The sequence below is a fragment of the Malus sylvestris genome, chromosome 9, assembly GCF_916048215.2.
Source record: "Malus sylvestris chromosome 9, drMalSylv7.2, whole genome shotgun sequence".
Taxonomy (NCBI): domain Eukaryota; kingdom Viridiplantae; phylum Streptophyta; class Magnoliopsida; order Rosales; family Rosaceae; genus Malus; species Malus sylvestris.
Genome location: NC_062268.1, coordinates 34,485,127 through 34,500,027, shown reverse-complemented (window position 1 = coordinate 34,500,027; position 14,901 = coordinate 34,485,127). Strand labels below are relative to the sequence as shown.

The 14,901-nt window shown below is 37.5% G+C and overlaps 1 protein-coding gene and 1 non-coding gene across 2 annotated transcripts; one reads left to right on the top strand and one right to left on the bottom strand.

Moving 5' to 3' along the window:
- Nucleotides 1-1,644: 1,644 nt before the first annotated feature.
- Nucleotides 1,645-1,746, top strand: LOC126584029 (small nucleolar RNA R71). Its single transcript, XR_007609946.1, has one exon. It is a non-coding gene; the product is annotated as a small nucleolar RNA R71 (small nucleolar RNA).
- Nucleotides 1,747-8,287: 6,541 nt separating this feature from the next.
- On the bottom strand, nucleotides 8,288-14,864 carry LOC126583289 (coatomer subunit delta-like). The gene is made up of 12 exons (XM_050247625.1): nucleotides 14,706-14,864; nucleotides 13,873-13,943; nucleotides 13,531-13,570; nucleotides 12,535-12,758; nucleotides 11,611-11,853; nucleotides 11,328-11,502; nucleotides 10,475-10,779; nucleotides 9,907-10,105; nucleotides 9,670-9,823; nucleotides 9,135-9,197; nucleotides 8,945-9,041; nucleotides 8,288-8,606 (listed from the first exon to the last, which is right to left on the bottom strand). Exons 2-12 carry the CDS (start codon nucleotides 13,873-13,875, stop codon nucleotides 8,517-8,519), a joined length of 1,593 nt encoding a protein of 530 aa, XP_050103582.1. The 5' UTR covers nucleotides 13,876-13,943; nucleotides 14,706-14,864; the 3' UTR covers nucleotides 8,288-8,516.
- Nucleotides 14,865-14,901: the final 37 nt, after the last annotated feature.

Here is a 14,901-nt window from a genome sequence, read left to right as displayed (position 1 = left end):
GTCTTCTCAAACTGTCCATGCATTGTAGTCGAAATAAAATTTACAACCTCACATTCATCATCTCCATGTGGTTGCCTGAAAACATTAAAAATGTTAACCTCCATTGTCATATTTCCAAAACAAAGTTTCATTATCCCACTCCTGCCACTTATGTTAGCATCACATGTAGCTAAGAAAGAATGTCCTAAAATGACAGGAATATGATTTTCAGAGTCTAGAAAGGTGCAATATCCAAAACAATAAAATCAACAAGATAGTAAAACTTGTCTACTTAGACTAACATATCCTCAATAACCCCTCTCGGAGTTTTAATAGAACGATCTGCCAACTGCAGTTTTACTTGTGTCTGCTTTAATTCAACAAGACCTAGCTGCAAATACACTGAATAAGGCAGTAAGTTCACACTAGCTCCTAAGTCAAGCAAAGCACGATCAATAAAATTATTTCCAATGACACAAGACAAAGTAAGACTTCCTGGATCTTTATATTTTGGTGGAATTTTATTATGCAATACCGCACTCACATGGGCAACTAAAAATGCAGTTTTCTTCATATTATGCTTTCTTTTATAAGTACACAAGTCTTTCAAAAATTTAGTATAAGCGGGAACCTACTTAATAGCATCTAACAAAGGAATATTTATCTTTACTTGCTTAAAAAGCTCAAGAATATCAAAGTTATAAACAGCTTTCTTTAAGGGTTGTAAAGCTTTTGAAAAAGGTACAGGCACATGATATTCCTTGTCATTTTTAAATTCTTTGAGCTTGTCAAGTTTATCATTACTTTTAGTTTTCTCAACCTCATCAAGTAGAGGTGTCGTATCAATTATTTTACCATTCCTAAGAGTAAACACAGACTTAGCATGCTCAAATTCAGTATCAATTGAATTAACACCTTTAGGATTAGCTTGAGTGTTTGCAGGAAATCTTCCTTTTTCATTAACCGACATAGAGTTAGTTAATTTCGAAAGTTAACTCTTTATTTCTTTGTTTTCCTCAACAAGTTGACTAAACAATGAATCAAACTTTTGACCTAATGCTTGAACAGGATCTACATATGATTGTTTATGTTGAAACGAATTAAGAGCAGAAAATTGGTGGTTAGGAGCACTTACCTGAGGGTACGAGTCATTTCTCCAACGTAAATTAGGATGATTTCTGGTTGCTAGATTGTATGCCTCTGGAAAAGGAGTATATTGTTTCTGATAGCTTCCAATGGCAGCACATCGTTCTTCATAAATTCCTTTCATTTCCTGCAACATTTGACAATTTTTAGTGGAGTGACCAATCTCACAACAAACATCGCAAATTTGATCAACATCAGACTGATAAACTTGTTGAGGTATATTAGATTTTCCAAATTTTAATGCAGCTACCTTTTTGGCAAGATTATCATATTTTACTTTCAATTCATCTTCTTCCCTCAACTGATAAATTCCTTTACTACTAGAAGATGTGGAAGGTTTAGAGCGATCAGTGCTCTCAAGTGGGTTAGGACCTTTCCATTGATGGGTTTTTTTAGCAATTTGATCTAGAAACTCTAAAGCATCGTCGGGTTCTTTTGACATAAATTCCCCATTACACATAGATTCAAGAAATTGACAATCTCAAGAGAGGAGACCCTCGTAAATGACGCCAGTCTTCAAAACCATGATGTGGGCACAAATTCAAAAGATTCTTAAATCTTTCCCATGTTTGATGCAATGATTCACTCTCTTTTTGAGAAAAAGTAGAATTTTGTTGCTTTAAAGCCGTGTAGTCTTATGATCCGGAAAAAAATTTTGAAAAAATTCATCAGTCATTTCAGACCACAAACGAATAGACCTAGCCTTTAATGCATACAACCAACTTTTTTCTTTGTCTTTTAAAGAGAATGGAAAAAATTTTAATCTCACTCCATCCAATTGATCATGTGCAATATTATAAAAAGTACTAACAGCATCCTCATATTCCTTAACATGCACATAAGGATCTTCATTTTCTAAACCATGAAAAATAGGAAAAAGATTAATCATTCCATATTTAAATTCATAATTTGGCATATTAGCAGGAAAAACAATGCATGAAAGAGATGCAACACGAGTTGGATGCAAATAGTCTTTTAATGTTCTGGGGGGAAGGTTTCCCTCGCCTTCAATAACTGCACAGTCAGCCATGTTGACAGACTCACTATCACTATCAAAAAGATCTCCAAACAAAGTTTCAATTTTAGTTTCTGGACGCTTAGCAAATCTGCCTCAGTGATCACGATATCGCATGAAAATTTAAGAAAGAAAACAGAGTAAAAATAAATAATAAAAAAATACAAATAAAACTAAAACGCAAACAACAACCAAATAAATAGAAATAAATGGAAAGAGTGTACTGGGTGGGGGAAAATTCTGCGCTTCTCGCCAAATCGCTCCCTTAGCAATGGCGCCAAAAAATTGCTTGCTAAACCCAAGTGCAGGTGTCGCGTAGTAGTATAAACTCAAAGTCCGAGTGTCGTATTCCTCAAAGAGCGTTGAAAAAGAATGCATAATTATCAAGACTAAAACAAAGAACAATATCGAATGAGATGTAACTTATAGAAGAAAAGTTCAACAATTAAAAATACTAAAGTATCAGGGTTCCACCTGCATACAACTATGCAATTTCACTATTTCGATTCCTTTTTATAACTCAACTGAGATACCAACAACAAGTAATCTCAACCGGAAAATATAGCAATTAAGTTTTCCTCATATAAAACTTCTTGAAAAGTGATTTTCATTGTAGATATTCAAAACAAAACGCCCATTCAATTTCTTATAGAAATAATCTCAAATATTATTTGTACCTACGGCAACAAAATATTAAGAAATTACTCCGTCAAAATCGTACCAATCTACTAATTTATTCAATTCACTAAAAGCATGAATGTGAAACACAACTGTAGGAAAAACATGATTAAACCTATGAATCATAACCAACATTCATCAATCCGAAAATAGAATAAATAAGAAATTCTGTTGAAAATCTACAATGTAAAACTGACATTAAAACTCCGAAATAGAATCGAAATAATAAAACTACATAATTGTAATATAGGTTTCCCCCCTAGCCTTAGCTAGGGAGATTAGTTCTCCATAAACTAAACAGAAAAAGAAAAGTCTAAAATTATGAAAGAGCCGAGGTCCCCTTGGAAAACAATCAAATGGAGATTATATAAGCTGCTGCCACACCCAACCTCCCTTCATATTCTTCTTCTTGAATAATGGCCATTCATCAACCCATTATTAATATGTTAATGCCAATCCCCATAACCCTCTGAATAATGGTCATTGATAAGCCTTAATGCCATATTGAAATGGTAATGGTTGGCCCTTTTTTTTTTCTTCTTCTTTGCCTTCTCCTTTCTTCATATCTTTTCGGTAACCGACATAGAGTTAATCACCAATTTATTGTCTTGTGCCTCACCCTTTAATTTCCTTGCAACATTCTCATAATCTTACACATGAACATTAATATAACATTCAGCTTTCAATTTCATTTTCCTAGTTTCGTACTAAATTAGTACTCGTTGCTACGAACGCATGAGCGCGTGTTAGACTCGAATTGGATCTGTAACGAAAAGGTTACGCCCCGTTAAAGTACGTTAACCACAGGTATTTTTGTACACACGCGTACAAATGATCAATGTTTGAAACACTGTAGGGAAACAGATTTTGTACATTAAAAATTGTACAAAATCCACCAATCCATTCCCTAATTGGTGGATCCGGTCCCCCTTTATTCACACAAACAACCAATCAAACTTTTGTTTTTTCCTTGAATCCCTCCTCACCACCCAATCAATTGCTTCCCCTCTTTTTCCCTCACCAATTAGATTTCACTCTCATGTTTCTCTTCCCCAATCAGTTTGCAGAGATCACTCTCTCTCTCTCTCTTCCTTCTCTTTCTCCCCAAAAGCACTCTCACTCTGCAACTCTCTCAAACAAACAACAAACCCTACCAACGTGACTTGAAAACCATACCATTGAACTCATCTCGACCCCAGGAACACAACCATGCAACTAGTTTCAAGAATGGTTGAGTTTTGACTCACCAACTTAGAAGCTCTAACTCAGTGAGTTTTGGGTCGATAATTTTCAAACCGAGTCATGGCGTTTTACGACTCGAGGAAACTCCTACTCAACTCCCTAAAGGTCCTAGTCAAGGTTTGATGAAGAGTTGACGTGAAACAACCCGGTTTCAAGAAGTTGAGTTTTTTGCCGAACCTATCGAGCCAATTTTAGGCATTTTCCTGTCCATTTTTGGACTTCCAAAAGGTATAAACTGGTTCTACACTTCATAAGCTTCATTTCCATATAAATTTTGTGAAAAATGGTTAAGAAATGAAGAAGATATGAAGGTTTGAAATTTTACCTAGAAACCGACGAAAATTTCTAGATTCCGACAAGTTCAGACTGCGGTGAATGGTGGCGGCCGGCAAGGACCACAAGAAAAGACAATTGAATATTCTAACGGCATCAGGTAATGTCGTTAAACTCTATAAGTTATTTAACTGAATATTATGTCAAACTGACAAAATATTCCTGACGGATGTCAGGGCCTTACCTGTGCGTGGTGGCACGTATGGCCGTGCCTTAGTCGGCGCATGGTGACGCATCCGGCCTCTGGTTGACCTTCTGTCAATTGTGTAGGTCCGTGATGTCGAGTAGATCGATTTCATATATTCAAACCCTATGTTTGAGCAATCTACGGAGGTTTTATTTAAGTTTCCATTTATGTGTTATTAAACTAAGTTAATTAGTAATTTCACATATAGGGGAAACGTATCACGATGGCGTACGGGGTCAGGCAAGGTTCATAGGCTACGATGTATTGTGAATGGGCAGTTTGTTTTTATATCTATACATAGTTATAGTTTCCATAAATGCGTATTTACTCCATTATTACACTTATATTGCCAAGTATCGTTATTGTGATATTAAATGTGATAAATTCTGCTATATGGTTGGGATATTACTGTCATGACATGCATACATATTTGTACATGCTCATCATTGTTGCACCCTGGTGTTAGTACTCGCCCCAGGGGCAAGGCCAGTCCTTCACGTGTATGTTCACATCCGCACCGTTCGCTCGCCTTTGATCCAAGTTAGGTGCCAATCCTATCGTACAGATTGCATTAGGCAATTCCGACTTATATGTGATCGTGCTTCGGCACCAGTCTTCACGTGATCGTAGTACTAGAGCGTATTGATTACACCTAGTCCTATTCGTGTCAAAAATTATCTCTACGAACTCGTGTGTCAGCTTAGATGGATGAGCACTTAGTTATACTTGATTATCACATGATTATATTACTGCGACATTTGATATATCATGACTTGGCATATTTCTGGTTATATTGTTGTTGTACTTTTGTTACATACTTACGTAGTATGTTTTATGGAAACTATACTTGTTTTACAGCGAGGGGTTACTATGTTCGGAAATAAAGGTTTCTTACAAACGTTGTTTTGCTGACCCACTTAACTTTGTTTGTCACCCTTCTAGGTTTAGTAGTAATGCTTACGTGTAAACGAGGATTCTAACAAATCTCAGGAAATGGCTATCTTCAGTGGTATAACCCTCATCCTATTTACTATATTGTCTTATGCTCTGACATCACGTGTGAAATTGGTTGAATCCCGCACACCCCACTCTTTTGACTATGAACATTTAGGTTTAAATTAATTCACATCATATTTGCACTACACTACACTTTATGGCTTCATCACCCTTCAGGTGTCGGCCAGCACAAGTCAATTCAGAGTCCAAGTGGACATTTTTAGCCCCCTCAATAATTTATTATATTAAGTTTGTCCTTTAATTTTAGGGAACTTTAACGAAAAAATTCTGTTACTGTTCACTTTAACGAAAAACCAGATTTTTACACTAAAAAGTCAATCCTAGTACTATTCACTTTACCCTTTATTTTTTCCTTATCGTTAAAACTCAAAATTTTCAAGCCATTTTCAGTAGTTTTCTTTTAATTTTATTGGTTAATTGAATTAAACTACCATATTAAAATAAAGTCATTGGACATATTTTGAGTACCGTTCGTCATGAATAAGCCTCTAGATTTCTTATCTTTATATAATCTCAATAATTTTTCGGATAGGATTTCGTGTTACACATGTCGTTAAATGTTGTTTAAGTTTCATGTTATTAAATATTATAATACATGCATGTTAACAACTTAGACATTAATTCAAAGATCACAATTTAATTGAAATACAACATCTTAAATATTAAAACAAAAACAACTTAAATATTAAAACTACAACAACTTACATATTAAAGATTACAACAAATTAGGAGTTTAAATAATGTGAAGAATTGAAATAAAATGAGGTAAGATAATATGGAAAGGTGAAAATGATGTAAGAAATGGTGTATATGTCACATTCAGGCCCGGGTCCACCACATCTCGGGCCCGTTCCACCACCGTAGCACGATATTGTCCACTTTGGGCCCCAACCACGCTCTCACGGTTTTGTTTCTGGGAACTCACACGAGAACTTCCCAGTGGGTCACCAATCATGGGAATACTCTCGTGCGCTACTCACTTAACTTCGGAGTTCCGATGGAACTCGAAGCCAGTGAGCTCCCAAAAGGCCTAGTGCTAGGTAGGGATGGGAATATACATTTAAGGATCACTCCCTTAAGTGATGTGGGATGTTACAATCCACCCCCTTAGGGGCCCGACGTCATCATCGACACACCTCTGGCCAGGGATTGGCTCTGATACCATTTTGTCACATCCCAGCCCGGGTACACCACATCACGGGCCCGTTCCACCACCGTAGCACGATATTGTCCACTTTGGGCCCCTACTACGCCCTCACGGTTTTGTTTCTGGGAACTCACACGAGAACTTCCCAGTGGGTCACCCATCATGTGATTGCTCTCGCGCGCTACTTGCTTAACTTCGGAGCTCCGATGGAATCCAACGCCAGTAAGCTCCCAAAATGCCTCGTGCTAGGTAGGGATGAGAATATACATATAAGGATCACTCCCCTTGGCGATGTGGGATCTTACAATCCACCCCCCCCTTAGAGGCCCGACGTCCTCGTCGGCACACCACAGCCAGGGTTAGGCTCTGATACCAATTTGTCACATCCCGGCCCGGGATGGATCACTTCCTGGGCTCGCTCCACCACCGTAGTACGATATTGTCCGCTTTGTGCCCCAACCACGCCCTCACAGTTTTGTTTCTGGGAACTCCCACGAGAATTTTCCAATTGGTCACCCATCATGGAAGTGCTCTCGTGCGCTACTCGCTTAACTTCGGAGTTCTGATGGAACCCGAAGCCAGTGAGCTCCCAAAAGGCCTTTTGCTAGGTAAGAATGGGAATATACATTTAAGAATCACTCCCTTGGGCGATGTGGGATGTTACAGTATAAATAGTTTAGGTATTTATAGAAAAATAATTAGAATTTTTTTTATAAATTTCATCCTAAAAAAAATTCAAAATCCAACGGCTAGCTGATGTCAGCTAGCAAGTAGGTTGTTGACAGCTTGGGCCTCTCAAACGGGTTGGTTGGCTAGCTTAAAATGCCCAGCCCAATGGCCAAAGGGCTTAAGTTTGGTCTGGTGGGTCCCCTTTCTTTTGGCCCAGACTTCATTGAAGAAGGGTTTTATTCTATTTTGGACTAAAACATAGCATATAGCCCTATGACCTTATCCATTGGAGATGGCCTAAGTGGCCAAGATGTCGCGGGTCAATTTCAATAATCATTTGTGAGAAAAAAATGACTTATGGGACCTATTTATGTGCCACATCAACACTTAACAGAATTTTTAACATAATTACAACAGAATGACCACATTGATTTGCGACACTTATTTTCAAAGACTACATCAATTGATTTTTAATTTCAGGAACCATCTTGATGGTGATGATTAATTTTAGGAACCATTTGTGATCAAAACCCTTTCATTTTTGTCCAACAAATTGAATAAATCAAACGAAAACAATGGTTATGATTAAACAAGAGTGTATAGGAGGAGGACAAAAAGAGGGCATCATTTCTTTATGTGATGACACATTTAGCTTTGGCTTTGTTTTCTAACTGAATGGTTACTTTGAGAAAGTCCTTGGAGTTGGCTCAATATAACAAGAAATAATACTTGCATTCAACAGGGCATCACACCAGTACCTAAGTATCATGTCAATTTCAGTTAATATGAATAACACCAAAGCAAGACTTCAATGTCAGACTCATCACCCGCTCTTGGTCTCTAGGTCTCGATTCTTGTCTAGCACTTGATAACATGAAAGAATTTGCACCTTTAATTATTGTACCCAAATTCTGGCAGATACATTCACTATCAAGATTGTAGTTTATATAACAACATTTCATAGCTTCAAATTATAAAAAAAAAATTATATCAAAGTCTGGCATCCCTTCATCTCAAATTTAATGGAAAATAAAACACCAAAAAATGAAACCTGCTAGTTTCAGAATTTAATCCATTCCAACAATAAGGTTGCAGATACACTATCACACCACTTGGTAATTCTCCGTGATCAACTGCGTTCTTTGAGAAAACTTGGGAGCGGCTGTACCTTGCAGAGGTATAATGTTCAAAACCTGTGCAAAAAGGATTAAACGTCACCATCTTCAATTAAATTCTTTCATATCCACTACCCTAAATGCTACTCAAAGTAGGTCAGACGCAGCTGATGGTAATGGCATAACATCAGGTTCAAAGCAATCGACGGCTCATGCCTATGTGTTAGTGGTGTGTGAAGCAGTGAGTTCTTGGCAGTGTGATAGAAGTTAGAGCATTATATAATACTTCACCGAGTCTAGAAGTAAAACATCCACAGAGGAATCAAGTAGTTATACTTATAGAACGAGGTTCTTTAAGTCCATCACAAGGAGCAAAGTATAAGACAATGGAATCAACAAAGTATCAGCAGTTGTACCTTCAGGTCACTGAATGTCTCGGTGGCAGAGAAGCACACAGAAATGGGGAAAAATACAGATGGGTCTGCTGGGGGAACAACAAACTCCAATGACCCACTGCCAAGTATTCAAGAAGGATAACAATTGCATTAATATTAGTTCATAAAGAATATGTAACAGCCCAAAAGAATCAGTCCAGCATTTACAGACCTGCGGTTCGAGTTATCTACAAGAAGTATGGACCACTCCAACGTTGAATTCCTGGCATCATATCTGTAATACAATTGTGATATCAAATTTAAGCAATATAAATTCCAAAGAAGCATAGAATGTTCAAATCCTTGTGCTCCATGAGGAAAACCATCCTGTCACATGGAAGCAGGGACATTCGGCATTACTTCCGGCTCCATTCCATTTTAGTATCTGTGCCCAACATCTATACAAAAGGATTATTTACGCGAAACAATACAAATGTCCTTTCCAGTAGGCATCAGACCTACCTATTATTCCTGGGAACTTCCACCAAGAAGTTTATTAAAAAGTTTTCTTCCTTCCTATTAATGCAACTAGGCCAGCCCATGTTTTTTTATACTTCCTAGGATCATGATTGTTTAATGTAAGGTAGCAATCAGAAAATAACCCCTCTACATTCACATAGGATAATAACCACATTCAGTTATGTGTAGCTGTAATTTTAGGTTCCAAAAGCAGAGTAAACAAGAAAAAATAAGATGAATTTTCTTACCTCCATTCACCTTCAATCTGGTTTACTCGTGGAGCCTCTCTCGCAGCTGGAAGAGGTACCGAGATAACAACATTTCTCAGATCAAACATCTCAGAAGCCTCGTACTCAATGTTGACATAAGTTTCATTCCCAGAAACAGTGGGCCAACAGTTGACTGCAACGGAGATAGATTGATAAATAACGGTCAGGGCACACGAGATAAATCATACAACACGATGATGAGATAATTGAACTCACTTGTTAGGGGCACCATTGACTCATCTGAAGTCTGCATTCTCCATCTCAAAAGACCAACACCTCCTGCATCACCAGTTTGACCAGTAGGAAAAGGCCTAGACGTATCCTTTAGGCCTAGAATGTTATTATTGGAGAATAGCTCTTTGTTCATGTTAGGGTGTGTTTTGAAAAGGATGCCAGGATTTCCACCAGTTTCAATCTGAAAAAAGAAAAAAATGAAAAAAAGACAGTCACAAAACACATTTCAGTGACACAAAACATTGGACCTACTCCTACAAGCTTATTAAGCGCAACCAAAAACAGATCACCACTCTAGATTTGCCACAAATCAGAATGAAAACAAGTTTCAAAGGACAACATTCTAAATAGGCATATCTCTAGAAGTCTCCAACAGCAAGGACATCAGTGTGAAGTTTCTATCAGATTCAAAGGAAACCTAGTCTTCAAATAAGGCAACTGCCAGATATGTGACTTAAACACATGACACATCATTATGAATGCTGCAATGATACTACCTAAATTGTGCGATTGTGCCCATGGTAATATATGATGGATAGTGATGAAATACCTGGACTTGGATATATGCATCTTCCTGGTTAAGAATTTGCAGAGATAATGTCCCCTGAACATCAAAGTTGCTCAATCCACCATCACGTTTAAGGGTTACGTTAAGTTTCTCTTCAACATTCAAAGTGACAGGATCAGTTAGAGGTGGGGCAGCTGTTTTAGACTGGCCTGCTTTTGGCTGTACATCTTCAAGAATCACCTCTCCCTCTGCTTTCAAGGACTCCAAAAATTGGTTGGTCCTTTGTGATTTTCCCAGCTGCATACCCAAACCCTTTGGAGGAGCAGTAGCAGACGAAGGTGGACGACCTGAGGATGGAAGTAAATGCAGAGCAATAATCAGAAAACCCTTAGACCAGCGTCAAAAACTTAAAACACACCAAGAGCACAGGCTCTGGAATCCACCAGATTGAATAAAGAAACAAAGTAGAACTGGGCTTTATATAGCCTTCAACTCCTAATCCTTCTAAAGAAACTAAAAGCTCAGTCCTAATTAACTAGCTTAAATCCTATTGCTAGTAGGATAAATAAATCAAGTTTGGTTGTCCGACGTCAGAAGTGTACATGGTGAAAATAGGTCTTAGTTATACAATATAACTGCTCAATCCACTGTAAAAGGTACAATGGCGGCCAAAAGCAACCTTGCACATTATGAACTTATAATGTTTTCTTAAACAGACTATATAATACGAGCTTTACCAAATGCAGCATTTTAATTATCATCAAGGAACTAGATCACAAGTTTATGCACATCATAATCAAACAGGAATTTCAAATCACAGACTACACACCACCATCACCACAACTCATTGATTTCAGAATGGACTACATAATTCAGGCAGACAATAAACACAAACCTTTGGTCTTTGTGGAAAATGAGTCAATATCAGTACTCAATCCGAAACCAGAACCACCTCCAAAGCCACTTCCACTACTGGATATGCTCATCTCACTAAACGCACTCTCAATTCTCCCAGATCCCATTGACTGTAAAGACATATATCCGCCTTTATCAGCTCTGCCCCTATCAATCTGCAGTAAATATGACACAGTATTATGAAACCGGAGGCTTGCAAGACTAGATAACTATGCAAAGCACTAAACTAGTAAAGGAACAATCACAAGACCCTAAACAAATACCTTGCTTTTGTCAATCTCACTAGCCTTCCGCTTCATAACATCCTTGGTTTCATTGATCTTGCTCTGCATCACAAGCTTGTGCAGTTTCTCTTCATGACTCTCCATTTCACAGTACTGCTTCACCTGTGCAACAGTCACGTTTTCCTTGTGCCCAAGAGAGATGACTTCATCAAAAGCAAAAATTAACTCAAAAGCTGTCTTGCATACACCCTCTTCATCTAGGGACAAAGAGTATTCAGGTGCCTAAAAACAATTAAGGAATCAACTCAGCAGTTCTTTCCAACATTTATTTAACACAAATCTACAGAATAGGAAAAGGCAAAGACAACTCATGGCCGAAATTTGCCAATGGGATCGCCATGCACCAGTTACAATTATTACTTGGGTTGCTTGGGCATAACTTGAAGGAACATGCATGCATACATAAAAGCATAAGCACTTGCATACATAAAAGCTTAAGCACTTGCATACATAAAAGCTTAAGCACTTGCATACATAAAAGCTTAAGCACTTGCATACATAAAAGCATAAGCACTTGCATACAAGCGCATAGATGGCTAAAAGATATCGTACATACTTTGGCCCTAGTTCGAGCTTTATACTTTTTAACATTTTAACTTTTTTTCTTCACACATCATGGCATGTCGAGAGACCAGTTTTGAAGAACAAGATTTCCAAGTAACATGAATTGGGATAAGCAACATAGATCATGGTTCCCGAGTGTAGTAGGAGAATGTTAAAATGAAGGCATCAGCAAATGAATCAAAACAAAAAATGGGATCTAGATCCATGCAAACATTGTTTAGCATTCATGATTATGGAACAAATTAATAATTCTGCAAAATCAGTAATGGTTCACGGGTCCAAGAAGTTAAGTCACCAATGGAAGATGAAAATATTCATATGCCAGAGAAAAAAGGATACAAGTTTAGAGAGTAGCCGCAAAGTCTCCAAATCTTCCAGTATATTGCTCTGCTTGTTCGTAACAAGTACCAAGAACAAAGCTTCTATTGGCTGGTAAACATAGCGCACATTTTCTGTCTCGACATAAGTATGTTGTTTGCCAGTGCCAACCAACTTAGGGAAAGCCGCAAGAAGACCTTCAATTCTTATACGAGACATATCCACAAATTGTCTAGATACAAGCACTGCACAATAAAGATAAAAAACCAATTATAGACAATAACTGTAACAACTCCAATAATATGCACTATTTCAACAATTCAGTTATTAGCAAGTCAAGTTAAAACGAAAGTAAATGGGTCACTGACAGCTTCTGATATAGATGGAACACATAAACACGTGAAAACTCTACTAAACATTCCGTAGTCTTTACTGTGTAGCTAAAGGATAAGAATGCATATGTTATAACAACTCATCCATAAGAAAAAAAGTGAATGGATCACTGCCAGTTCCTGCTACAGATGGAAACTGTCTGTGAAAACATCTTCTAAACTTTAAGTAGGATCTACTGAGTACATATTTAAATCAAGTAACAAGAATGCGCATGTTATATCAGCTCAGCCAAAAGTACAACAATTTTAAAACAGAAAATAGAAGCCTGAATATCTGCCATTCCTACAGCTTCCCAACCTAGCTCCTCTAAGGAGAGATCCAAAGAAATCCACTGTCTCGATCCATCACCAAGATGATACAAAAGTCTTGAATCAAAATGAAACAAAAGACCACTGTTAACGTCTGGTTTAATCTTACTGCACTTGGACATGAGACACAACTCAAACCACTTTACGGGTTCATCAAATCCCTAATTCAATCAGTGTCATTCTTATATTTAATCAATCCTCAATTCTTAAGAGTTCCTCATGTGAACTAGGAATAGACAAACAAAAAAAGTCAAGAACTGTTCTTTTGAAGCACCAGCCATTCACAGGAGAATAAGAAAATATGCACAGAACTCACCTTTCCCAGACTTGCTTATAATGGAAGCAGCAAGCACAACCTGAATTACAAATAAAGGGGGGAATGAGAAGAGGTATTCCAAGAAAGCAAAATTTATACATTTTAACAACGCGATGTATTACAAAGTTACTAACTTCATGCAGTTACCCATAAATTGAACTCTTATATTTTGTTTCAGCATCTTCAGTTATGTTTGCATCCACAATACCTTTTCATATTGAGTGGTAAAATGCATGCACTATACTAACACCAATTACCAAAGACATATTATCATTATCCCACTAAGATCATCACTCTAAAAAATTAAATGGAAAACTGAGAAGAAACGTTTGAATATATTACCATCTTGATTAACTCGAAGATTATCGACAGCCACCAACTCAAAGGCAGTAACAAAGATAGCAGGGGCACACCTTAAACATGAAAAATCTCACGAATGTCATAAAATTAAGAATAATAATCACAAACAAAACCAAAATTAACCACAAGTATGAAACAGAACAAAACAAAACATCGTGCTCTCCCACAATGTTTGCATCATTCCAAATCACATGTGCATGCATGCGAACAGAACTCAACACCAAGTGAGACACCAATTATGTGTACCTTCAAAATCAGTAGCTCAATTATACGAATCAAAAGGCTCAAATCCAAACTCGGTTGCATGGGATCTAGTCATTGCACCTCTAATTATTTATTTACAACAGAATTGAGAGGCAATTTCACACAACAAACTAAAAATTTCCAAAATCCGACTAAACTAAGTTTGTTAATCCGATCCAACAAATTATACCTCCTCACAATTTGCAACCTAATCGTTACTCCTAAACATTGATGAATAAATGCAATACTATCAGATGGGGTAGCAAAATTAGAGAATTCTTGAAAGAAAAATCACAATTGAAACTGTATTTCATCAAATCACGCAATGTAAAAGAGGCAAGACAAAATCAAACAAAAAGATCAACCTAAGATCTACACCGTAATCACCGGAATCTCAAGCGATGCAGTAGAACCCTAAACTTCCCACACCGATTTCCCACCGATAAAACGCAAGAAAAATGAAGCAGATCAAAGGCATTTGAAAACCACAGATTTGGAATGCAAAGCAATTACTGTACACAAAATTTACCAAAATACAAAATCAATCAAGGTCGTGAGATCCAACCTCTTACCGACGGAGAAGAAGAAGATGACGACGACGAGGAGGGGGAGAAAGTGAGGAAGGTGATTGTGCAGTGCAGCCTGCAGCGGAGAAATGTAAGTTCGGATCTGTGTTTTGCGGGGTGCGTAATACGGCAATCAGATTAAAATCACCATGGCAACTTGGCAACAAACGTCAATAAAGCCCAAGCCCAAAAGCAACATTAC

Bases quoted from the DNA above. Each gene is read 5' to 3' on its own strand.
- LOC126583289 (XM_050247625.1), bottom strand. The intron at 11,854-12,534 runs GTATCCTTTTTT...AATTGTTTTTAG, and splicing joins TGCGGCTACTCTCTAAACTT to GCACCTGAATACTCTTTGTC. The intron at 10,106-10,474 runs GTATTTCATCAC...TTCTTTTTTCAG, and splicing joins ATGCATATATCCAAGTCCAG to ATTGAAACTGGTGGAAATCC.